At 36.7% G+C, this 25,562-nt stretch overlaps 1 protein-coding gene across 3 annotated transcripts in view; it reads right to left on the bottom strand.

The window, feature by feature from the left end:
- LOC129221919 (peripheral plasma membrane protein CASK-like) overlaps positions 1–25,562 on the bottom strand; it is a 246,374-nt gene that overhangs the window by 35,754 nt on the left and 185,058 nt on the right. For all 3 annotated transcript variants that reach the window (XM_054856297.1, XM_054856298.1, XM_054856299.1), the window contains exon 3: positions 5,968–6,073. In XM_054856297.1, coding sequence (XP_054712272.1) covers positions 5,968–6,073 — 106 coding nt within the window. The remainder of the gene's footprint in view (positions 1–5,967; positions 6,074–25,562) is intronic.

Here is a 25,562-nt window from a genome sequence, read left to right as displayed (position 1 = left end):
TCGTCCTGAAGTATCATTCATAAAGCTCAATGGAAACCGTAAATGCGGCTAGGAGAATTTTCTTCACCCAGCAAAACAAACCAGTAGAATGTATTCCACCATCTAGCAACGTTCTTCTGCATCACCTAAACAGAGCAATGTTGCAGTGTTCACTGTAGACAGAACGTCTTCAGCAAAATTTTCACCTCTTGGATCCATGTCAGTGGTGATGAATAAAAGTTGGTTAAGAGTTTGAACCTCTTTGGTATGCACACCCCGAAATAACAACTGAAAAAATTACAGGAACTTGTATCATGCAAGTGCAAACAGATGTCTACACGCTGTCGATGCGTCAGATCAGCTCTGAATTGTACACTTCTTTGTAGTGAGGGTCAGTGAGATACGTAAAACGTTCCTTAAAAAAACTTATTACAGTTTTCGTTATAACAGGTACTTTTTCTTTGTATTAAAAAGTGTAATTTTCATGCATTTCTTTTAAATGTTCAAAATGTAAGCATGTTTGACAAAAAAAATTTTTGTACTATACTAAAGTACCCGAAAGCATCAATGAAGACAATAAGCATTTCCTACTTATTCAGCGCTTCGTCGTCCTGAAGTATCATTCATAAAGCTCAATGGAAACCGTAAATGCGGCTAGGAGAATTTTCTTCACCCAGCAAAACAAACCAGTAGAATGTATTCCACCATCTAGCAACGTTCTTCTGCATCACCTAAACAGAGCAATGTTGCAGTGTTCACTGTAGACAGAACGTCTTCAGCAAAATTTTCACCTCTTGGATCCATGTCAGTGGGGATGAATAAAAATTGGTTAAGAGTTTGAACCTCTTTGGTATGCACACCCCGAAATAACAACTGAAAAAATTACAGGAACTTGTATCATGCAAGTGCAAACAGATGTCTACACGCTGTCGATGCGTCAGATCAGCTCTGAATTGTACACTTCTTTGTAGTGAGGGTCAGTGAGATACGTAAAACGTTCCCTAAAAAAACTTATTACAGTTTTCGTTATAACAGGTACTTTTTCTTTGTATTAAAAAGTGTAATTTTCATGCATTTCTTTTAAATGTTCAAAATGTAAGCATGCTTAACAAAATTATTTTATTATACACTGGCATTAATAGTTAAGTTCTCGATCCATTTGGGGCGGTGACTTTGATTATTTCTGCATTTTAACCACCCTTTCACTAAGTATACAGGAAAAATACTGACAAAAGGTGTTAAAACATGATGTACAAATTTAAATTTAATGAAACCGGAAATGTTCTTTTATAATGCAGGTATAACAGTAAAAATTTACTCCAATATCGGTGAATACAAGAAAGTCATTGTTTTCCTATCAATTTTCACGTTGATATTGTAATAATTATTAAACTATTTGTCTTCTTTACTAATAATAAAGCTCAAAGTTTGTCTGGATATCTGTCGGGATGTCTGTCCGGATGTCTCTTTGTGACGCGCATAGCGCCAAAACTGTTCGGCCTTTTTTCACGAAATTTGGCACAGAATTAGTTTGTAGCATGAGGGTGTGCACTTCGAAGCGTTTTTTCAAAAATTCGATTTTATTCTTTTCTATTTCAATTTTTAAGAACATTTTACCGAGCAAATTATCATAACGTGGACGAGTAAATTACCAAATTATCATAACGTGGAACCGTAACACAAAAAAAATTGTTGAGAAGGCCAGGGCCCACCAAGGGCTGTCTTGCAACTGAGGAAGGAAGGAAGGAACCATAAAATGACCTATTAAATTAACATAGAAAATTGGAGAAAAATTCATCATCCATTGTGTGAAAATATACAGGCGAATCAAATGACCTTTTAATTTTTTTACTGCGAGCAAAGCCGTGCGGGTACCGCTAGTAGAAAATAAAACTAAGAACTGTTGAAGAGCTTTTTTAAACGGCTTTCAGATAATGTATTTGAGTTTTACAAAATTATGACCTATTATGTAGTTCTAAGCAGTTAAACCAACGTACTAACCGATACATGGCGGCCATTTTGATGACGTCACCACAGGAGGGTTTTGACCTCCGATCAATTGCCTCCCGGCGGTTTTTTGCTCTCTTATATGAACATATGTGCTGTACAAAATTTCATACTGGTATCCGGAAGTGAAATGTTTTTGCACAAACTCCACCGACTATGTGAAGTAGTTCGCAACGACTTTTATGTTGATGACGTGCTGTCGGGTTCAGAAAGTTTGGATCAGGCGAAGTTCCTACAATCTAATCTCATTAAAGTTTTGCAGAGAGGAGGAATGGAACTCCATAAATGGGTGTCTAACCATCTTGAATTAATACTAGGGGATACTCACCATGAATACTCGTTCACATCTCAAGAGATAACTGTCAAGACATTGGGAATGTTTTGGTGTTCAAAATTGGATTATTTTACATTTAGAGTAACTGTGGATATCAAGGAAAATTACACGAAACGTGAAGTTCTAGCCACAATCGCAAGAATTTTCGACCCCTTGGGTCTAATACAACCAATTATTTCGAAGGCAAAAATTTTCTTCAGAGACTTTGGGTATTGGCACTCAATTGGTCGGATCCTCTCCCTCCTAAGGAGTGCAGGGAGTGGTTGAGCTTTTTGAAACAACTTCCAGTTATAAATCAAGTGCAAATTCCCAGGTACAGTCTTCTTCCTAAAGCAATTACTATTCAGCTACATGGATTTGCCGATGCTTCAAAACAAGCTTTTGGTGCAGTTATCTACTTGAAATCGACAGATGCGTTTGGATACATAAAAACGAGTCTCTTGTGTAGTAAATCAAAGGTATCTCCTCTAAAAACCTTAACAATACCTCGTTTGGAGTTGTCATCAGCTCTGCTTTTAGCGCGACTTACATCCAAGATTGTACCCATATTGCAATTGCCAATAGATCATATTTACTTGTATAGTGACTCGACCATTGTTCTTGCCTGGATTAAAACCCCAGCGGAGAAGTTAAAGCCGTTCGTTTCCAATAGAGTGAAGGTAATTCAAACGATGAATCAAAATTACCAGTGGCGACATACCTCTTCTAAAGATAATATAGCGGATATTATCTCCCGTGGACAAGATGCAGATGTTCTCTTGACAAATAAACAGTGGTGGGAAGGACCAGAAATTTTAAAACAACCTCAATCACATGGACATTCATTTGAACTAAACGATCTTAATCAAGTTTTATATTACAGTGAAGTGAAGGATACTCATGAGACTGTCTTAACTGCTACAGAAAATGATTTGTTGGTAAATTTCCTGAATTTGAGTAATAACTATCAAAAATTAATTAATGTATTTAGTTATATTCTTAGGTTCATTTACAACTGCCAGAATAAAGTAAGTAAGGTTGGACCTCTAACAGCTGATGAGGTCACTGCCAGTTAGTTAAAACTTTCATCGTTTGTTCAACAGGAAGGTCTTAGTGATGACTTTCAGCAGCTAAGTTCGGAAAAACCAGTAAAATTGTCAAGTAAATTAAAATTTTTGTTGCCTTTTTTCGATAAAAATTCAAATGTCATAAGAGTCGGAGGTCGTTTGTCAAATTCTCAATTACCCTTTGATGCAAAGCATCCAATAGCATTGCCTAAAAATCATAAGTTATCAAAACTCATTTTATTAGATTTAAATCTAAAAAAATTGCCATCTTGGTGCGCAAGCACTATTGCATGCATCTAGATTAAAATTTTGGATAATTCATGGAAGAGATCTCGCCCGGAAAATTGTACATGAGTGTGTGATTTGTTCAAAATACAAACCACGATTTTTAGAACAGAAAATGGGAGACCTTCCACCTGAACGCTGCCAACAAACATTTCCCTTTTTGAATACTGGCACTGACTTCGCAGGTCCATTTTATATTAAAAATAAAAATCAACGTAAAGGAGCATTACAAAAAATCTTTATTGCAATATTTGTATGTTTATCAACCCGTGCTGTTCATTTTGAAATTGTGTCGGATTTGACGTCTGATTCATTTATTGCATCATTGAAAAGGTTTATATCCCGTCGTGGAAAATGTGCTGTTTTATTCAGTGATAACGCAAAAACATATATCGGTGCTCACAAAGAGCTCGACCGCTTGCATAAGTTAGTGAGTCAACCAGATGAGATTTTATCAAAATTTCTTTCTATTGAAAGAATAAAATGGAGGTTTATCCCACCCAATTCTCCTCATTTTGGAGGCATTTGGGAAAGTGGTGTCAAATCATTTAAATTTCATTTAAAACGCGCAATGGGCAAATTGATTTTTACTTACGAAGAATTTTTAACAATCTCAAATCAAATCGAAGGGATTTTAAATTCGAGGCCTTTAATGCCACTTCCGAGTGATGCAGAAGAAATAGAGGTTTTGACTCCGGCACATTTTTTAATTGGCAGAACAATGTTCACAGTGGTAGAGCCAGAGTTGTTAGATTTGTCTGATAACAGATTAAAACGATGGCAGCAAACAACAAAAATAATTCAGCAAGTATGGAAAAATTGGTCGAGAGACTATTTATGCCATTTACAACAAAGGTCAAAATGGTGTTTTTTGAAGGAAAACATTGCCATTGGGGCAGTGGTTTTAATAAAAGAAGATAATATGCCTGTAAATTCGTGGAGCTTAGGACGTGTAATAAAGGTTTTCGAAGGCCGGGATAAATGCATTCGAGTCTGTTTGGTAAAGACTGAGGGCGGTACATTCAGACGTCCCATAACTAAGTTAGCAATTTTACCTGTTCCAGTGTAAAGTGGATGATTTTAATTAACTATACCTATTTTAATGTTTACATGTTTTAATGGTAATTGAGTTTTATATCTGTTCAATTTACTTCTGTGCATTTTATGGTATTTTAATGATAATTTTATTGGTTAATATTTTTGAAATCTATCAATTTCAACGCCGGGAGTATGTATTTTACTGTGCATATGCAAATTTATATATTTATACTTTTCCTGTGGCAACGCCTCTGGGATTGCAGTTTTATACTGCGGTCTCTGGGACGAACAGCAGAAACAGTAAGACTGCGGCGGCATGATGTACACAATATAATTGTTCTTTAATAAAACCAAGCAAAACTACAATTGTGTCAGCCTCAGCTATTTCTCAAAATAAGTTTTACAGTCCACTACCAGCGATCAACAATGACCAACTTCCTATTCCGAGAATTTTAGGGTCTTCGACTCCGAATCTGACTCCTAACTCCGCAGCCATGGCAGAAATAGACTCGTAGGGAAAGTGACGGGGATTTTTAACGCCTTTGACTCCCGACTTTGATTCTCTTACCCCAAAATCAATTCGACTTCGCAGCATTGGTTTTACGTAACTGTGACATAACGATTGCTGAGATATGTTTTTATTTTCATTTCAAAGTTTTATTTAACTCATTCAATTTTTGGATTTTTTTTTTTTTCCAAGAAACGTATTTATTCTGATCTGCAATTTATTTTTAATTTTTTTTAAACGGTAAAAGAATTTCTTTATGAAACAAAAATGTATTTGCTATATTGGTTAAAAAGTGCTTTTACTTGATTTGTTCGTTTATTTATTTTTTACCCATCTCTTTCTTCAGATGAAAGAGTTATATTTTGATTTTAGAAATCCGCTTTAAATACTGAAAAGGTATGTTTGACATAATTTGCAGCCTTAGCTAATTAAGAGAATATTTATCGGATGGTAAAAGGTCGAAATTGGTATACGGAAAAGTAGGCTATTTTAGATCTGGACAGAACTTCTTGTTAGAGTATTGTTCTTCGGGAAGTATATCATAGCTCTTGAGGGAGTGTTGATCTCACCCTTTATATTATTGCTACATAATATGATGAAATATGCGCTTAAAGTGAATACTTGCAGTTTTTCGGTTATTTTATCGACTGTACAAACGATATCGCTTCTATTATGAAGCATCGTCTGTCGTCGAAAACCTTTATAATAGAAACATCACGTAATAAATATGACAGAAAGAAAAGAAACTAAATATTGAAAATAGATCTTACTATTCAAAGACCATGTAAAGCATTCCATCCGAACTGTAAGTTTCCAAAAGTTCTACTATGTGCGGATGCTTGAGCATGTGGCAGATGGTTGCTTCTCGCTTCAGATCTAAATGAGAAAACGTTAAGCAATTATTCAAAACTTTTACATATTTTTCAGCACGTGCTATGTATGTATCGGAACCAATTATTTACTCGATCAGGAAGAGGTAAATTCCAAATCAAGCAGGTTATTATGCACCCATACTTACTGCTTACACAATAGCATCGTACAATATTTGAAGCACTAGAAGCAAAGAGAAACTCTCATTTGTTTCGGGACAAATGACTAAAGTACTGTCCACCTCTGGCAAGTTGAGCTCCGCTGCCTGACCGATTCAACGATTCCGTTAGTTGAAATAGGGGTGAGGGAAAACGGCATAAGAACTTCGGATTTAGTTGGCAGTGTATTGCCCACTTGGCGAACAGTATTACTATTCAGGCAAGAAGTAGCAAGCGGTACAGGTTTTGCTAGTCAATAAAAGAGTTGCAATGTAGCCCAACTTTCTGCGCCTAACAATTCCTTTTCTTAATGATTGCTCTCCGTTATAGCTCAACTTGTCGGATGTGAACAGTAGATGGCATAGGGTAGATGCAGCAGTACAACATGACTTAAAAAAACATTTCAATGAAAGTTTACCTGAGGTTTGAACTTAGCACCCGTTTGAATCGAAACTACAAAAAGTTCACTGACAGCCCTTGACCTCTCATGTCTTAGTTGATATTAATGACGAAAAACCGAATTAGAAAACAACATAGAGTTACTATACAAGGTGAGTCTAAATTCTAGGACAAAATTTTTAGGGTTGTTAGAGTGGACGATAAGAAGCAAGAACTTAAATATTAAGATATAGTCGCAAACACAATGCTGACGCGCTACATGCACACAAAGCCAGAAATTGGTGGATGCAAAATAGGTCACAAGTTTATTACACAAAAAAAATTTTGCATAACATTTTAGTTTCTAAGAAAGGTTTCGAACAGTTGTCAAAACTTATTGCCTGTTGTAGCTCTGATGCACGCGTCGCAACAAAGGCGTAGCGATTGATGAAAGTTTGTCACATCCCTTGATTTACGTTATTTCTAAGTCTCGTATAGCACAGTTTCGATATAACACGAAACACGGTTTCGATACAACACGATACTACATATTGACATGCTTTTTACAATGTACATGATTCATTAGTGTAAAAAATAAGTTAAAAAGGTATTTTAAAAAAAGTCTTGTACAACAAGGTTTCGATACTACACGGAACGAATTAACCGTGTTTTAAGAGGGACGCCTGTATGTACACAGTCCAGTCATATTAATGTGACCATCTGTCAAAAGTCAGAATAACCACCTTTCGCAGAGCGGACTGCTGCGAGACGTGCAGGAAGTGAGTCACTTAGGTCCCTGAAGGTGTTCTCTGGGATGTTGAGCCATGCCGACTCTAATGCCGTGGCCAGCTGCGCTAGATTACGCGATTGAGGATCCATGGCGCGAACAACTTGATCGAGATGGTCCCACAGATGCTCGATTGTGTTTAAGTCAGGTGAGTTTGCTGGCCAGGGGAGGACTGTAAACTCATCCTGGTGCTCTTCGAACCATGCACGTACACTGGCAGCTGTATGGCACCTTGCATTGTCCTGCTGGAAGATGCCATCATCCTGAGGAAAAACAATGCGCATGTAGGGGTGGAAAGGTCCGCAAGGACAGATGCGTACTTGTATTGATCCATCGTGCCTTCCACAATGATCAGTGAACCCAGAGAATGCCAGGAAAACATTCCCAAGACCATAATGCTCCCGCCTCCAGCTTGGACAGTTCCGGCAATGGTTGCAGGGTGATTCCTTTCAGAGGTTTCACGCCTTATACGCCAACGTCCATCTGTCCGATGGAGCATAAAACGCGATTCATCTGAAAACGCTACCTGTCGCCACTGGTTTGGGGTCAAAATGTCGCCACCGAAATGTCGCGGGACAAAATGTCGCGGCCAAAATGTCGCCGGGCCGAAATGTCGCTTGTCGAAAATGTCGCCAGGCCAAAATGTCGCCGGTCCAAAATGTCGCCAGGCCAAAATGTCGCCAGGCCAAAATGTCGCCGATCCAAAATGTCGCCGATCCAAAATGTCGCCGGCCCAAAATGTCGCCGGTCCAAAATGTCGCCTGTCCAAAATGTCGCCGGGCCAAAATGTCGCCGATCCAAAATGTCGCCGGCCCAAAATGTCGCCGGGCCGAAATGTCGCCGGTCCAAAATGTCGCCGGGCCAAAATGTCGCCTGTCCAAAATGTCGTCGGGCCAAAATGTCGCCTGTCCAAAATGTCGCCTGTCCAAAATGTCGCCGGGCCAAAATGTCGCCGGGCCAAAATGTCGTAGAACCAAAATTCGCTCATTCAGTTGGTAAGAAAAATGCAAATGTACAAAAATGCTGTTTAACACCAAATTTGCAGAATAAATGATTACTGCCTTTAATGAATGTCTTCGTTAAAAATGGGACTGAACTAAATGAGTTTCTTGATGAATTCTAAAAAGATTATTCCGTTTTGATTCGCAACTCTCGGCTGTTTTTCAGCAAACAAATAGAATACAAGCGTTACGTTATCTTATTTCTTGTGACTCGCCAACTGTAAAACGTTCTGACGGCGTTCAGTTCTGACGTTCGATAAATTTTTTAAAATTTTTCTTCAAGAATAGTGTGCGTTTGTATGTGACCGATTTTTTGGGGCCATTCTACGTCAAAACCTGTGGTAAGAATTCGAACGATACCCGCAAGTACCCATATATGATTTAGGGCTGCGTGGTTTTTTTGCGTCAATTCGTTCAAGATAGTGGAGTAACTGAACGTTTTCATCGATATGCGTGACTGTCATTGCTCAAAAAATGATGAACGGAATCAAATAAAATGTTAGGAAGCAGCAGGGGGACAGATTTTGGGGCCAATAACACCTGAGGGTGGAGCAATCGAATGTTTATTTTCCTTTCTTTTTTTTATCTGTGACTGATATATCTCAAAAAGTAATACAGTAGACCCTCGTTTTCAGCAGGTTTATTTTACGCGGTTTCGATTATACGCGGTTGAAGATTTGACACCTTTAATTTATTTACGCAGATGAGTTTCGGTTTTACGCTGATGCGGCAATGCAAAGAGGTAACATTTTCCTCTCTATCAAAACCCAAGCTCCTATACATTGCAGATTACTCGTAACTAACTGCATTTTGGCGTGCTAATAATCGAACTTGGGTCCTTGGAGACATTTTATGCGATTGGTTCCAGAGCTTTTTCCATTATAGAAGTAAAGTGATTAAACTCACACAGTTCAGAACTCACTGGAAGAAGAGCTTTCAGGAGTGACAAAGGAGGTCAAAATCAACGAGGATACCGACTCCGGTGACACACAACCAAAAACGCTCACATGGAAAATTTTGAACCATTCGTAGACAATAGAAATAATCTTTTTTTAAATTTGTTAGTAAAGGAAGATTTTATCAAGGAAATGACGCAAGTGGTCATGGATGCGTTAATGCTCAGCAAAGAATTAGAGGAAAAATTTTTAATGACTACCAAAAGACTATCATAGCCAGCTCTTCTTCATAAACAGAACACGAAATTAGTTTGTTTTCTTTATGCATATCATGCATAAAAATCGATATAAGTACACATTAAACTTTTCATACAATTAGTCATCACTAGAATGAAGTATTTTTTTATCTACGGAACCTAATCCCTATTTTGAACCCATTCCCTACTTTCGATATTAGGTCTCAATTTACGCGGTTTCGATTTACGCAGCATTTCCGTGGAACATAACTCCCGCGTAAAACGAGGGTCTACTGTACAAGGGTTAAGACAAAATTTGGTCTACAGGTAAAGGGCGAGTTGCGCATTTATTTTTGGCTTCAGTCATCCTAAAAGGATGGATCACCGAATATTTTTAATCGTTTTATGTGACTGCTATATCTCAAGAAGTAATGCGAGGATTCATACAAAAATGTAGTATGCAAGTGAAAGTAAACGAAAACAAACCTTATTTTCGTTCTAAGTTGAGTTTCGTAATCGTTTACGTGAATCAGTGTAATTAAATAAACAATGAAAAATATACTGAATTTAAATATGAGAGGTTGAGCAAGATATCAATAAAATCTAAATTAGCCGTGTATTCCTCTCATTTTTGTAGCACTTTAACTAGCGTGGGTGTTAAATAAAAACTGAGTTTGCATTCTTATACAATTTGCGTAGTAAAAATTCAATAATTAAAACAGCATTTTTTTCTGAGAGGGGACAACTTATTTGTTTATTATTATCAGTATTCTTTTCTTTCTGAATTACCAAGCTATGTTGAGCTAGAACTATTACTTTTTGAAACTCATTTTAAAAATAAGTCTAGGTCAAAATTGATCTGAATAATCTCATTGATATCAGTTATTTCACCCTACATTGTGAAATTTTTTCTTTTATATTTAAATTTTTAAAATGTGATTCAGCTGACAAGCGCTACTTCGCAAGCATGAAAGTATCCTCTTGAAAACCTCTAATAAAATAGCTGTTCTGAAATTGTCCCCTTTGATGTTCTATCGAATATATAAATATCATGAATGTTGAGAATTGAAAATATTTGTCATCGCGTAGAGTCGTTTTTCAAAAATCTGAGTGAAAGACACCTGTTTTAGCAATTACGGGTTTCATTGATTTCAAAAGATTTGACGGTGAAGATTTCGACGTAATTTCAGAATTTTACTCATAAGACAGAGTTTCCACGGCAATAATCTGTCATCTCTGTTAAACATTTGTTTTGCTGTCCCAAAATCCCGGTCGCAAAGGACATACAAATGTCCTCTCAGAGGAAGGTCTCGAGCAGTCTTGTTAAACTTCTTCAGTTTCATTTCCAGAAAAAGTCTCAGAACAGTTTTGATCTTACTTTAACCAATGTATATCTCACTGAAAACGTACAGTTTTTTTTTTTTTTTTTTTTTACAGTTCTTAGGGTGATGTTAAAAAATCTATGAGAAAATTAAATTTCATTAAGATACCTTTCTACTTGATTTCCACCCTGGCCCGTGATTTCGAATTTTTCTAGTGAAAGGGGAGAGGGAGGATAACGGGCATATAACCAATGCAAATTTCATAGGATTGCTATAAAAAGCACTTCCACTTGTATACATTAAAAAAAATTCAAAGTCGGGGGCCATTCCGCCTGATCCCTTAAATTACTGACTTGTCGCTAAGGTAATAATATGCTAGAGTGAAGGAGTTATTTGTTTTTACTTCATTACGCCAAAAAATACAAACCGCCTATTCTCTTGCCATATTCACATAGCGCCTCACTATTCTTTCATTCGCCTTTAGAACAGTTTAGTTTTACTTCCATACCAATTTTTTGTCTGAATCCTTGCGTTACATCTTGATCCTTTGCTTTACATCTTGAGTATTATTATTAATCAGATTAAACGAGAAAGAGAAATCCGTTGCAGCAGCCTTTCGCATGTTTACGTTCTTAATAGTATACAGAAAAACGTATGTTTTTCTGAAAACTATTAATTTTCTGGAATTAATTTGATGCTTACGAATTAAGACAGGAGAAAACGTTTGGAATTTTTGAAGGAACTTACTTTGAAAGGCAATTAATATTCTTTCGCAACTTTTATGCTGAAAAGCACCGACGTACATTTAAATTTTTCGTACCAATTGAACTAGCGAATTTTGGGCCGGCGACATTTTGGACCGGCGACATTTTGGACTGGCGACATTTTGGACTGGCGATATTTTGGACTGACGACATTTTGGGCCGGCGACATTTTGGGCCGGCGACATTTTGGGACGGCGACATTTTGGGACGGCGACATTTTGAACCGGCGACATTTTGGACCGGCGACATTTTGGACTGGCGACATTTTGGGACTGCGACATTTTGGACCGGCGACATTTTGGGACGGCGACATTTTGGACCGGCGACATTTTGGCCCGCGACATTTTGACCGCGACATTTTGGGACGGCGACATTTTGGACCGGCGACATTTTGGACCGGCGACATTTTGGGACGGCGACATTTTGGACCGGCGACATTTTGGACCGGCGACATTTTGGACTGGCGACATTTTGGGACGGCGACATTTTGGACCGGCGACATTTTGGGACGGCGACATTTTGGACCGGCGACATTTTGGGACGGCGACATTTTGGGACGGCGACATTTTGGACCGGCGACATTTTGGGACGGCGACATTTTGGCCGCGACATTTTGGCCCGCGACATTTTGGCCGCGACATTTTGGGCGTATATCGTCGCCACTCAGTGGACGTCCAGCTGCTGTACTGGCGTGCAAATTCTAGCCTTCGTCGTCGATGAACAGCAGTCAGCATAGGTGCACGAACCAGGCGTCTGCTTCGGAGGCCCAGACGCAGCAATGTTGGCTCAATAGTAGTTTGGGAGACACTTTTGGTAGCCCCTTGGTTCATTTTGGTGGTCAGTTGCTCAACGGTAGCCCGTCTATCTGCCCGAACGCATCTCCGCATCCGTCATTCGCCTCTGTCATCTATGGCCCGTGGTGCACCACATTTGCCACGTCGCTGATTTTGGACAGTCCCATTTTGCCATGCACGGTACACTTTTACCACGGCGGCATGCGAACAGTTCACAAATTCAGCCGTTTCAGAAATGCTTCCACCCTTGACCCGAAAGCCAATGATCATGCCCTTTTGGACGTCTGACGTGGATAGTTCGTGGTGGTCACATTAATGTGACTGGACTGTGTATATTGTAACAGTTTGGCACCTTCCTGACGTACCAAGAAAGCTCCTAAAGCACATATGGCCGAAGCTACGACGGAAAACAATTCCTTCAGAGCTGTAACATTCGGAGACTTCATTTCACCTTTGGTTGGGACTCAAGCCAATCCGGAGAGGCTGTAACTGAGCTGAAGAAAAAACACCTGGTAAAAAAAGCCTAATACATTTTCAGTCTGGTAGCTTTAAAAAAAAAATTTCACCACAGTATAAAATAGGCATTTTTGAAACTTGTGATTCAGGAAACCTTTTCGATTTTTCACAGGAAACTGGTTAAATCTTTTAAATCTCGAAACGTTACCCGGAAATAATCAAGCAAACTTTGTTCGCTAAGCAAAAAGATCTCGATATTAATATCTTTCTCATATTTTTTAAAATTGCAAATTGAAGTAAGTTTGGCATTCTTAGTTATGTTTTATGTTTCGGATAGGGATATTAATATTTATTAATGAGTACTAGTATCTTTAGGGATATGTTTCATACTTCATTTGCTTTTTTAGTGATTGAGTGTTGTTATATTAACATTAGAAAAGTCAATTATTAAATATTTGAAAGCTTTTGAGATTATTTCGTAGGATTCAAAAAACGTTCTTATTTTCTTTTATCAGTGGCGTAAAAAGAGGGATAATGTCCATGTTCGGACGCCTAGATTGAATTTCAATATTAATTAGTTCCTACAATATATAAGATCTAATGAAATTAATTCCTATTATAAAAATTAAAGTTTTTCTCTTGTGTTTAAAATATGTTTTTCATCATCTATTCAATTTTATGCATATGTATGTCCGCGCAAAATTTAAATCAAATTGTACCTGCTACCATTTGCATTTCAAATAGCCGAGATGCATTTCTTGAATTAAATATTCGTTCACAAGAAAGGATTAAAAATTTGAAAGTTGAATTCTTTCAACTTTTTTAATCCTTTTTTGCAGCGAATAAAAATCGCAAAAAATGGTTTAGAATGAAAAAAGAATAAAAAATTTTTAGTAAAAGTCCATGTTCAAATGAGCTAATTTATTAACCTAAACCATTTTCGATTTTTTTTTCTTTCAATCGTCAAACGCTGTGTGTGTGTGTGTGTGTGTGTGTGATTTTTTTTTTTTTTAAGTTTTTTAAAGTAGTGAAGTAGCGACGACATTTTAAAATTAGTTCGTAGTCGTTACATTAAAAAAAGTAGTTGTAGTGAACTACATTTGTAATAAAGTAGTTGTAGTTGCAGTTCGACTTCGCTAAAGAAAAAAAATGCCGTTTTTCTGACCACCGGGCTGTCGGTATTTTGCACTTAACAAAATCATGGTCTTTAATTAAACGATGCAGATATACGTAGGAAAATTCCAACTTTCAATTGGAAAAGATTGAATAACATACATTCATTTTAAAGTAAGCTATAAATAAAAATAAAACAAAGAAGAGCCGCCCTAATGAGAGGTCACTGCGACCTCCCAAAAAATGTCTCATTTGGCAAATTTTGTCTGACGGTTCGACAAATTTGGAGACATAATTGCAATTTTAAATGCGTCAATGTCCCTTTTTATCAGATGTACGTATGTGTGCAAAACCCCTCTTTTATCATTCGGCAAAATTTAGAGTCCATTTGGCAAAATGAGAAATCCCCTTTCCCAAAAATTTAAGTTCGTTGCGGCCCTGAAAACAATCCCAATTTAAATTAAAGCGGTATTTCACTGGAGGGGAAAAACAAGATGATTAAATCTCCAAAAGTTTGATATTTCTATTAATTTGAACCTACCACAATATCAACAGGAAATTAAAAAATAAGCAACCATCACAACAGTGACTGAAGTTATATACTCCAGCTGATATTTCAGCTCTAAATCACCACATTCCTACTGCATCCTCCTCCCACAACTCTCATCTTGTGTTAAAGCTGAAAACGCAACTGCTGGTGTAAAGCTTTCTGCCTGATATGGCAATCAATTACTTGATACACAATTCAACAGGCGCACGAGGCCGCCATCACACACACGAATGAATTATTTAACAGTCAATCTTTTCGAGTGCTGTTCACGGCCCGGTAGACTTCTGGTAGCCAAGGAAAGATAAAACCCATATTTTAAACAATGAGTTATCTATCGTTTATTGAGTTCGGCCAATTAGGTGGTCGAAGGGCGGGAACGATCATCAATGATCACTTGTCGCTCGCATGGGCGGACAATTCGCATTTGTGTCGAATATGTTGTTATGAAATTGCGACATTCGCAGAGCACTTGATTGCAACAATGCTGAATGACAAGGAGCAGAACTGAGTACATAGGATTTTAGAGATCAAGATTGGAGCATTTTTCTAGTCGCCAATGGCGACTACAAGTACATGTATTACTTTTTTCAAGTACACTTTTTTCAAGTCGTTTTTTTTTTAAATCAAAAGAGATAATTAAAAGAAAATATCTAAAAGAACTTTTAGGCTGCTACTCAGTGGCGCACACAAGGGGAGGGTCCAGGGAGCTGAACCATTCCCGTAGAGCATGAGTTTTTTTTTTTTTTTTTCTTTTTCGGATTGACTGTAATCCTGCAAAGGAACAATAATTTCAAATTTAATAAATGAAAAAATTAAAGTAATTTTCTCTCTTTCTTCCCATGCAAAATCGAACTGTATGTGAAATGAATTTTTCTACAATAATGATTCATCGTCGTTGTTTTTAATTATGAGAAAATTAAATACATTCATTCTTGTGCTCTCTTGATTTTTAATTGAGTACTTGTTATAAACAAATTTATTTTAATTACTAATGCTAAGTAATTATTCAATTTTTTTAAATGTTTCTATTACCAACAATCCGTTCAAGCGAAAGAATATGTTTGGATGCGTATGATATGAGAATGGTGAACTTCCGATATTGGACCCCCCTACCCCCCATTCTTTTGAAAAATTCCTGTGTGCGCCACTGCCACTACTAAAAAAGAAAAACTGACAGGTTAAAATAATTCAATGCTATTTAAGAGAAATCCTTCATGACAACTTAAAATTCTCATTGACACTTTCATTCATAATAATTGATCTTATCCATAACTGGATTCCAGTTATGGATAAGATAAAGCGGAGCAGCGGAGCCGGAAGGAAAATGACCAACTTCAGCTGCTTATTCCGATTTTAGGAATTTTAGTCTTCGACTCCGACTCCAACTCTTTTACCTGAAAATCAGTTTGAATCCGACTAAGCAGTCCCGTCAAAACTTATTAACTACTAATAAAAGAACCTTTAAAATAACTGATTTCTAAACAGAAAAAAAAAGATGTTATTGCAAATGCAATAAGTTAGTCGACTTCTTCGGACAGTATCAGACCATCACAACCTTATAGCACCAGTTGCACCGAGGTCTTTCAGGGAGAATGGCGACCGGGTGGAAAAAGAGACTAATAATCTTAGTCGCCATGTGGCTAGTGGCAACCGCTAATCTTGAGGTATATCAGATTTTGAAATGCGAGGACGGCATTCCTGTAGATTTTAGTCATTCAAATTTTAAGTTCATAATGAAGCGCAGCACTCGAACGTATTTCTTGTAAAGCGTGATTGTTATGTCCTAAAAAGAAACATTAAGGTAAAAAAAATAATTTAAATTCTGAAATTTTGAATTCAAATTATGTTTTTCGAAACCACGAACTGCGGCAGGACCCTACTTATTGGAGTAATTGTTTCTAGAAACGGCTCTTGTTCCGCAAAGCCTTTCCACTCCCTCTTGGGCGGTTACGTGTGTATAGTTGTGTATGTTTGTGCGTAGATCTGTGTGAATGCACGTTGGCGTGTATGTGTGTAAAGGCGCGTGCGTTTGAGTGACTGTGTATGGGGGAGTGTATGTGTATGAGCATGTGTGTGTGCAGAACATGGATGCCACCGACCAGGAGAAGCGGAGTGCTCAGGTCTGGAGGAGCCGCGCCTGCAGAGGACGGTGGTGTTGAAAAAGGAACCGGAACGTCAAGGACGGTCAAGTAAAAACAATTAGCAATCGTGATTGCTCAATAAAAAAGTATACAAATGAAATCCCTGGGGTATTGGTGATGATTATTTATCGACGCAAATCTCTAAAGGGCCGTTTAAAATATTTGTCTTGCTCAACCTGACCTCCATATCTTAAAAAATAAGGTAAGTACTCTGTGTTGCGGCTATAACTATCAGTAGACTAATTCAAAGTCAGAAATCAAGACGAGACGTTAACTTGCATGCAAATCTTGCTGCAATATTTACAAAAGTCATGCATAATATGGATCCAGTAATCATTTATCCTTATATATTATTTCTGTAGCCTGTTTTTGGTTTCTACGCCAGATTTTCCTCAATTCTTGATCGATTTCTTTGATTTACACCTTATTTTAAAGCTTATGGTGCTGGCTACTGACGAAAAATAGACCCACGGTCTGAAAATTGTTTTTTTCAGCCGAAAAACGTGTTTTAAAGAACCAGAATGAGGTTTTCGGTTAAACTTATAACTTTAACTTGCACTATAACCGACAGAGCTGAATAGCTTGATCGGCAAAGCGTTCTCCTCGTAACCAGGAGAATGCGTGTTCTGGCCCACGTCCGGACATTCTGCATCAAAAAATTAGAAATATCGCGCATTACATGAACACTTAATTAAGTGGATAACAAATATGAGGAAATAGAATAAATGAGAAGGAAACGCTCCTTGCTGTTATGAAAACTTGATGTGACTTTGTGCTAAATTACTTCTTTTTTTTTTTTTTTTAAAGCTTTGGCTCTGGTAAGAAAATTAAAGCATAATGTAAGCGAAAATATAAGTAACAGGTTTAAGATTTCAGACTACAATAGAATTGTTTTTTGTTCAGAAAAAAATAATAAATCGTATATTGAAATATATATTCTTCTAATGAGTTTTTAACTCATTGCACGAATAAAAAAATTACTACCTCAATTTGAAGGGTAAAATGTATATTTTTTCTTCTTTTTGCAAAAAAAAAAAAAAAAAAATGGCTTATCACATTTTTACTACATTCGAAAAGCTACGCTTAAAAAAAGAGCATAGTTCAATTTTTTTTTTTTTTAACCGTGCTGTTAAATGATGGACACGTGCTGCCATCTAAGTCATAACGGTTCAAGCAGCCTGCGGTAACAAAGTGTAAAAATTTTCAAAAATAAAAACATTTTTCTTCAATATCTTATCTTATATATTAATCCCCTCTCATTTTAAAACTTATCAGGCTGGCTAATGACGAAAAATAGACTTACGGTCGAAAAATCAAGTTTTCGAAAACGCCCCTTGCTGTTTCAAAACCTTGATGCAGCCTGTAGTTCTTATGCATTTTTTTTTTTAAACAAGGCTCTAATGCAGTTTTCCTTTTTTTTTTTTACGTCGCTTTCGGCAAAAAAAAATAGCTTGTGTGTGTGTTCATCTATACATATAATAAAATAAGATGTTTGTGTGTGTGTGTGTGTGGCGCGCATCCCGGGAAAACGGAAAGGCCTAGAAAGATGAAATTTGGTACAAAGGTGTAGTTTTTGCTGAAGTTGTGCACCTCGGGCTTCGATTTTTAGTATTTTAATTAGAAAAAAAGTTATTTAATGTTTTATGTGATTTTTAGCACTTTTTAGTACTTTTAACCTCACAGACCCCGAACCAATCCCGCCAGACAAATATTTTTGGTACTATAGTGTCGGAAATTTAATTTTAAATATGATGAACAAAAAAATTTTGAAGATAGAGCAATTTTTGTATTTTTTATGAATTTTTGAAAAAACCTTTAATTTGCATGTTTTTCTGGGTTTTATTTTTTTCTAATATCATCCTGGGAGAAGTATCAAAGCCTCATTTCTGAAATTTAAGTTGGTAATAGTAAAAACATTTCGCCCTCTTCAGAAGAAAAAAGTTCTTAAAAATACGCAATAGTTTTTTTTTTTTTTTTTACAATTTTTTTAATGCTGAACACATCATGTCCTTTCACGCATCAGTCGAAAAAAGCGTTCTTCAATCTTTTATGCCTGTGACGTCACTACTTGGGTTTCGATTCGATATTTACGATGGAATCTTAATCGCAAGCAATGTTAATCTTTTTTTTTTACTATATAGCTTACTTCTACATTTTCTGACGTGATGACCACGTGTTTTTTCGGCAGCGCTTGCTTTTTTTTCTTTCCTTTTTTTTTGTTTTATTTAGGGATTGCATTTATTTCTTTTTCCACCCCCCCCCCCCAAGCTGGACCTTTCGCTGTATCTATATTACGTTACATTTCATAGTTGTGCGCATTAATTCAATAAAAACAGCGAGATTTTTTTTATCATTGTCAAACGCTACTTTTTGCACACTAAGGGGAATTTGAGCTTTTTTTTTTTTTTTTTTGCTCTACTTAAATAAAAAAAAAAGCGGTTTTTTGAGTGTTCTTTGTTTTTATTAGGAAATGGGTGAGGAGGTCAAAATAAATAGAGATGGATAAGAAAATGTAGAGATAGATTATAAAGGTAGATAGCCGCCGAAGGCGGCAATCTTGGCGTAAAAATGTGAATGGCACAAAAAAAAGATAGAGATGGATTGATTAATACTGCTGCCAAATTTATTTAAACAACCGCCGAAGGCGGCAAACTTGAAGTAAAAAGGTAAATGACAAGTTATCCAAACAGCCGCCGTAGGTGGCTGCTTGCACATTGGATGTCAATGCCCCCCTCCCTCCCCCACATACACCATGACTTTGAAAAAACAATGCTTTCACATAAAAGTGGAAGTGCTTTTTGTTATTTTTTGACAAAATTTGCATGAAGAGTACGTCGTTTGCGTCTCCCCTCCCCCTCCTTTAAAAATATCTCAAACGACGAAACTGGAGACAGATCTAGAAAATATTTTATTCAAATTTTTAATGATATAGATAGATATAGATTGATTAACACCGCCACGAAATTTATTTAAGCATCCGCCGAAGGCGGCAATATTGGCATAAAAAAACTAATGATAATACTGATTTATAGAGAAAAAAATTGATTAATGTCGTCGCTAAATTGTTTAAGCAGCCGTGGCGTAAAAAGGCGGACCAGCTGGTCGATAAATCTACAGGTCGATGTACAGTGAGAGATAGACAGACCCGTTATTTAAAGAACAACAACGGGGGTTGGGGGGGGGGGGCGCCGCTACGATTTGAAAACATAATGCTTTCACATAAAAATGGACGCGATTTTTGTTATTTTACGACTTCTTGGCGTAAAATGGTGAATGACAAGTAAGCCAAACGGCCGCCGTAGGCGGCTGAAAATAAAAAAAAGATTGTTAATTACTGTTAGAGGTAGATACGCATACATCGTATAGATAGATAGATAGATAAATGCAGAGGTCGATATAGTAGATGGACAGCAAGAAAGAGACATGTCCGTCATTTAATTAACTTCAACGGGGTGACAATGCAACTCCCCCCCCCCCTCCCCACACACACCATGACTTTGAAAAAACAATGCTTTCAAGTAAAAGTAGAAGTGTTTTTTGTTATTTTTCGACAAAATTTGCATAAAGAGCAAGCCGTTTGTGTCTCCCCTCCCCCTAGAGATCTAGATAGATTCTCTCCTAGATAGATCTAGAAAATATTTTATTTAAATTAAGAATGATATAGATATAGATTGATTGATACCGCCACGAAACTTATTTAAGCAGTCGCCGAGGGCGGCAACATTGGCGAAAAAAGGCAGATGATAATATTGATATATAGAGAAAAACATTGATTAATACCGTCGCTAAATTGTCTAAGCAGCCGCCGAAGGCGGCAACCCTGGCGTAAAAAGGCAGACGAGCTGGTCGCCGAAGGCGGCTAGTATTTTAATAAAGCTTAAAAGCACTGGACTTAGTTTTTCGGTTAAATTGATAAGTTTTTTTCGGTAGAGCATTCGGCTATAAACTATCTGAACTTCGGGCAAGTTTGGGCTGTCCGACATAATATCAAATTTATATTAGTATTACGCATTACATGTACTCATAACATACAAACGTAATAAAATAAATGCAGTGGGAATGCTACTTGGTGTTTCGACTCCTTTATGCAGGTTACAGTTATCATTCGGATAAGTTGACTGTTAATCGAAGGGTGTTCTTCCTTTTTTGTAAAGCTTTGACTCCATCCAGACCACCAAGCATAATGTAAGTAAAAAAAAAGCATTAGATTTACCTCAAGGGAATACTTTTTGTGCAGAAAAACATTTTCATTTTATGCTGAAATGTAGATTTTTCTAATAAAAGTGTTCAAACTTTTGTAGAAATGAAAAAAAAAAAAGAAATACGCCGGCCAAATTGAAACTACGAGTTTCACCCAGTAAACCTTTAATTTTTTATTCGCGCGAATGCGATATAAAACATTAAAATTATTATCAACGTCACATTCGTAAGAAATCATTTTCTACTCCTCTGTTTTCTGCTGAAAAAAAAAAAAAACATTTTGTCTACGTTCGAAAAATTACACTTAAGAAACGGATTCAGGTTAACTGCTTTTGGTTTTGAATTTTAAGTGTTCGATTAAAAGAGGAACATGTGCGGGAATTTAAGCCGTAACGGTTAAAGCAGCCTGCTATGGGAAATAGTTCAATATTCAAAAATAAAAACACTTATTTTCAATCTAATTTATTACTTCTCTAGAATGTTTGTTTCAATTGCTACGTGAGATATTCGTCATTCTTTAATCAAATCCCATGTTATACGAATAATTTTAAATCATATCATGCTGGCTAATGACAAAACATAGACGCATAATCTGATTACTTTTTTTCGGCAAAAAGCTTTTCTGCTGTTTTTTACTACGCATTCCTTCAGTGAATAGCATTCGAAAAGGAAGGCGCAATTGCTAGGTTTGTTGGAGTGTCGTGCTGTTAATCAGAATGGCGCCAATTCGAATCCGTGCCAATAAATATCTCTTTAATATTTCTTTTTTTCCCGTCAGATGCTCACATGGGCAGAACTGTATTTGCCACAACCTGTTTTTTCACATGCACAACTACTGCTTTTTCACAAGTCACTACTCAGCCACACTTTTAATGATATTTATGTTTGCATTGAAATTACGTACAACCAAAAGATGAGCGATGATCAAATTATCACAACGTTGTATTTAACGAGGTTTTGTTACTGATGTATTCAAATTACATCCCTTTTCTTGTGCGCTTACTTTTTCCGTGTACTTTTTTTCGGTTCTTCTTCATAATGTTCTTTCTTTGAAATTTTTAAAGAACGAAATGCCTTATGAAACGATTTGAAGCACAGTGCGGAGTTCCGCAGGGGTCAACTAGTTAACTACTTAATATTGATATGCTAAAATAGGGACCAGTACCCCGTAGCTAAAAAGAAAATACTCATTTTCGAAGACTGAGTTGGGGATAAAAGAAAGACAATTTTAAAATGACTGGAAAATATTCATGATTTTGATTTAATTTACAGGATGGTTATAATTAAAGTTACCCTGTTTAGACCCCTCTAGTGACCATTCTACACATCGGATTTCGATGAAACTTGGAATATAGATTATATGGACCATGGGGAGTAGGATTATGCAAAAAAAAAAATAGTTCAGCAATCTACCACCAGGGTGGAAAAGGGCGCATAAATCAAATAAGACGGAGACCGTGTCACAAAATCGATTTTATTAACAGAATTTGTTTAATGTGCATTCCAGCTGCATCAATCACGTGTTCAAAACGTGCTATAGCGTGAGCCACAGTTGCACGAAGGGTTTCCCTATCAATAGCATGAACATGGCGCCTTGTGCTGTCCTTTAATTTAGGCACCGTCCGTATGCTTCCAATATAGATCAGATCTTTCAGAAAGCCCCACAACCAGAAGTCACACGGATTTAGGTCCGGCGAACGTGGAGGCCAAGCTGTAGGAAAATGCCTAGAAATTGTCCTGTCATCACCGAAATGCATACGAAGCAGTGCCTTTACTGGACGAGCAATGTGAGGGGGTGCACCATCTTGCGTAAAGACATTTGAGTCCAAACACGTTCGTTGTTACAAAGCTGGAATGACTTGCTGCTCAAGAAGTGTGCAATATCGGGGACCTGTGACGGAACACATTTTAGGACCTCAGGGTAGGGCCTCCTCGAAGAAATAGGGACCGAGGATGAAATCACCGGTGAAACCACACCATACGGTAATGTAATCGGGATGCAGTGACTGTTCATACACAACATTGTTGTTGCCGGATGTTTTACGTGTGTGTTGCGCCCCCCGTCGTCGATTTTTGAACTATTTTTTTATTGCATAATCCCGCTCTCCATGGTTTATATAATATATATTCCAAGTTTCATCGAAATCCGATGCGTAGAACGGTCACTAGAGGGGTCTAAACAGGGTAACTTTAATTATAACCACCCTGTACTTGATAAGCCTCTTTTCTTTTGAATATATAATTCAAAGGCTAAAAATCAAACGAAAATTGCAATGCAGTGTGAAAGTTTTGAAACAGAAAGCAGATGATACATTTTTTAATTCAATCAAATCAAGCTCCACAGACGGTTAAAAAAGAAATGCATGTTTCTAAATAAGAAACTTATGCTGATTTCCCACTAACTGCAGAATTAAGCACTCTTGTCATCAACTCTACGTTATTCAATTAACATGCTCTCGGGAAGTCAAACTCTTAATTCATTGCATTTTTTTATTTCATTATTCAAAAGGACGGTGATTTGTATATTCCGCTATGGCGACAAAAAAATGCTCTCTCATGTTACAATACTACTCCAAAAGGACTCAATGGCTCACTGCATTCAGAGGCCTTCTGATAGAAGGTCACTACGACCTCCCAAAAGTGAACTTTATTCGGCAAGTTTTGTCTCACAAGTCAGCAAATTAGGACACAGTATAGCAAGTAATTAATTGTTATTTTTTGATGCATGCTCGTATTAAACATTCGGTAAAACCCGGAGTGTTACTAGGTAAATTGAGGATTTCATCCCTACCAAGAATTTAGGTTCGGGGACGCTCCTGAAATTCATTTTACTCTTATTGTATAAGAATGTTTCGATTTAACCTTGTTTTCCCTATGGAATTCCATTTTGTTCTAACTGTAATGCGTATTTTATCTTAATTCTTCTAGGGAAGAGAAATTTACATTTTTTCAATCAGAATAATTGTATAAAGTAACAAGAAGTTCTGTCTAGAACAAAACGAGCCTACTTTCCCATATACCCATACTACTTTCTAGTACCTGATCAATATATTCTCAAAAATAGCTAAAATCGCAAATTGTTTCAAAAATATTTTTTAAATATTTTAAGCTGATTTCTAGGAAAAAAATATTCCTCACTCATCTTAAAAAAAAAAAAAAAATAGCAGCACCTTTTAAACAAAGCAGCTAATACACTTTTTTTTCCATTTAAAAAAATCTTTAACAGCTATCAAAACGAAAAAATAATAATTAAAATTAATAAGTATATTAAAATAAATACATCATATCAAAAAAAAAATCGTTTCTTTTTCCCCTGTTGCCAAAAATAATTTTTTAAATGAATCAATGCAATTACCAAAATAAAAAAAAACAATAAAATGTCAACTTAAAGAAAGAATTTTCACTGCCAAAAAAAAAAAGAAAAACATGAATGACTTCGAGTTTATTCGCCGAAAACTGAATGCCAAAATTAAAACTTTAGCGTGAAAATAAAAACAAGTCACATCAACAATAATTATTTCACAGTTAAAACCATAGTTGCAGAGTCGGAGTCAATCTCATTTTGGGATAAAGGAGTCGGAGTCGAATATCCAAAAATCGGAGTCAGTCATCTGTCCTCCGTGTATAAATTTTTGCCAAAGTTACGAAGTCAGGGTCGAAGTCGGGGAGTCGGAGTCCGATTAATTATCGATCACAGGAGTCGAGTCGGAGTCAGGTGCCCCTAAATTCTCGGAGTCTGGAGTTTGGCGTCAAGAGCTGTTTTCAACAAAATTTGTTTGAAGTAAATCCGTCTTCAAGTACGGAATCGACATTGACTTTCAGTTTCCCCGTAGGTGCTAATGTTAAGGGATTTGAACTGTTCAAAATTGAACGGAAAATTGTTCAAGTCAAAAAGATATTTTATATACAAGTTTATCATCAAAAGTTTTTTCCTACAAAGTTTGTTTGAAGCAAATTCGCCTCACAGTTCGGAATTGCCTTGAATTTCCCCGTAGGCGCTAATGTTAAGTTTTTTGAACTGTTCAAAATTGAACAAAAAATAGTTCAAATCAAAAAGTGAAATATGGGAATGAGGTTTCCTCGCCGAGATCTTTCGAACAAAAAGAAAGTTTGTTTGAATCGAACTATTCATTCAAAAGTTATTAGGGGGGGACAGACAGACAGACCGACAGACATTTTCCCCCATCTCAATACCCTACTTTCCAATTTTTAATTTTTCGATATTTATTTAATTATTTTATTTATTTTGACTTTTTTGTTTTTGTTTTTCGCGATATTTCTAAGATGCATTAAGCCTTCTTTCATGCTTTTTTCTTCTTTTTCTGACTTTTACTGGGAAAGTAGGCTAAAAATTGTCGACCTGGAAAGGTGTGGAAGAATTTCAGGGGAGGCGTGAATCACGAGTTAATAAAAAAAAAGTAAGTAAAAATTAACCCAAGAAGCGACACCTTTAGTCTAATATTAAAAAACTAATCAATGACAAACAATGATACCCATAGCCTTCCCGTTGATGTGAACGGGAATATCATTACCTCTCATTAATTTGCATTTAGTTCTTTAAATATTTGATTTCATGTGTCCTAACAATAATTTTTGTATGAAGTTATGTGGGATAATCATATATTTTCTATTCTAAATTATCTATATTTTCATCGAAAAGCCAGATGCTATCCTTTGAGCTTCAATTTAAAATTCCAAT

Source organism: Uloborus diversus, chromosome 5 (assembly GCF_026930045.1).
Source record: "Uloborus diversus isolate 005 chromosome 5, Udiv.v.3.1, whole genome shotgun sequence".
Taxonomy (NCBI): Eukaryota; Metazoa; Arthropoda; class Arachnida; order Araneae; family Uloboridae; genus Uloborus; species Uloborus diversus.
The sequence above is the reverse complement of the archived record's forward strand: the minus strand, read 5'-3'. Positions and strand labels throughout refer to the sequence as shown.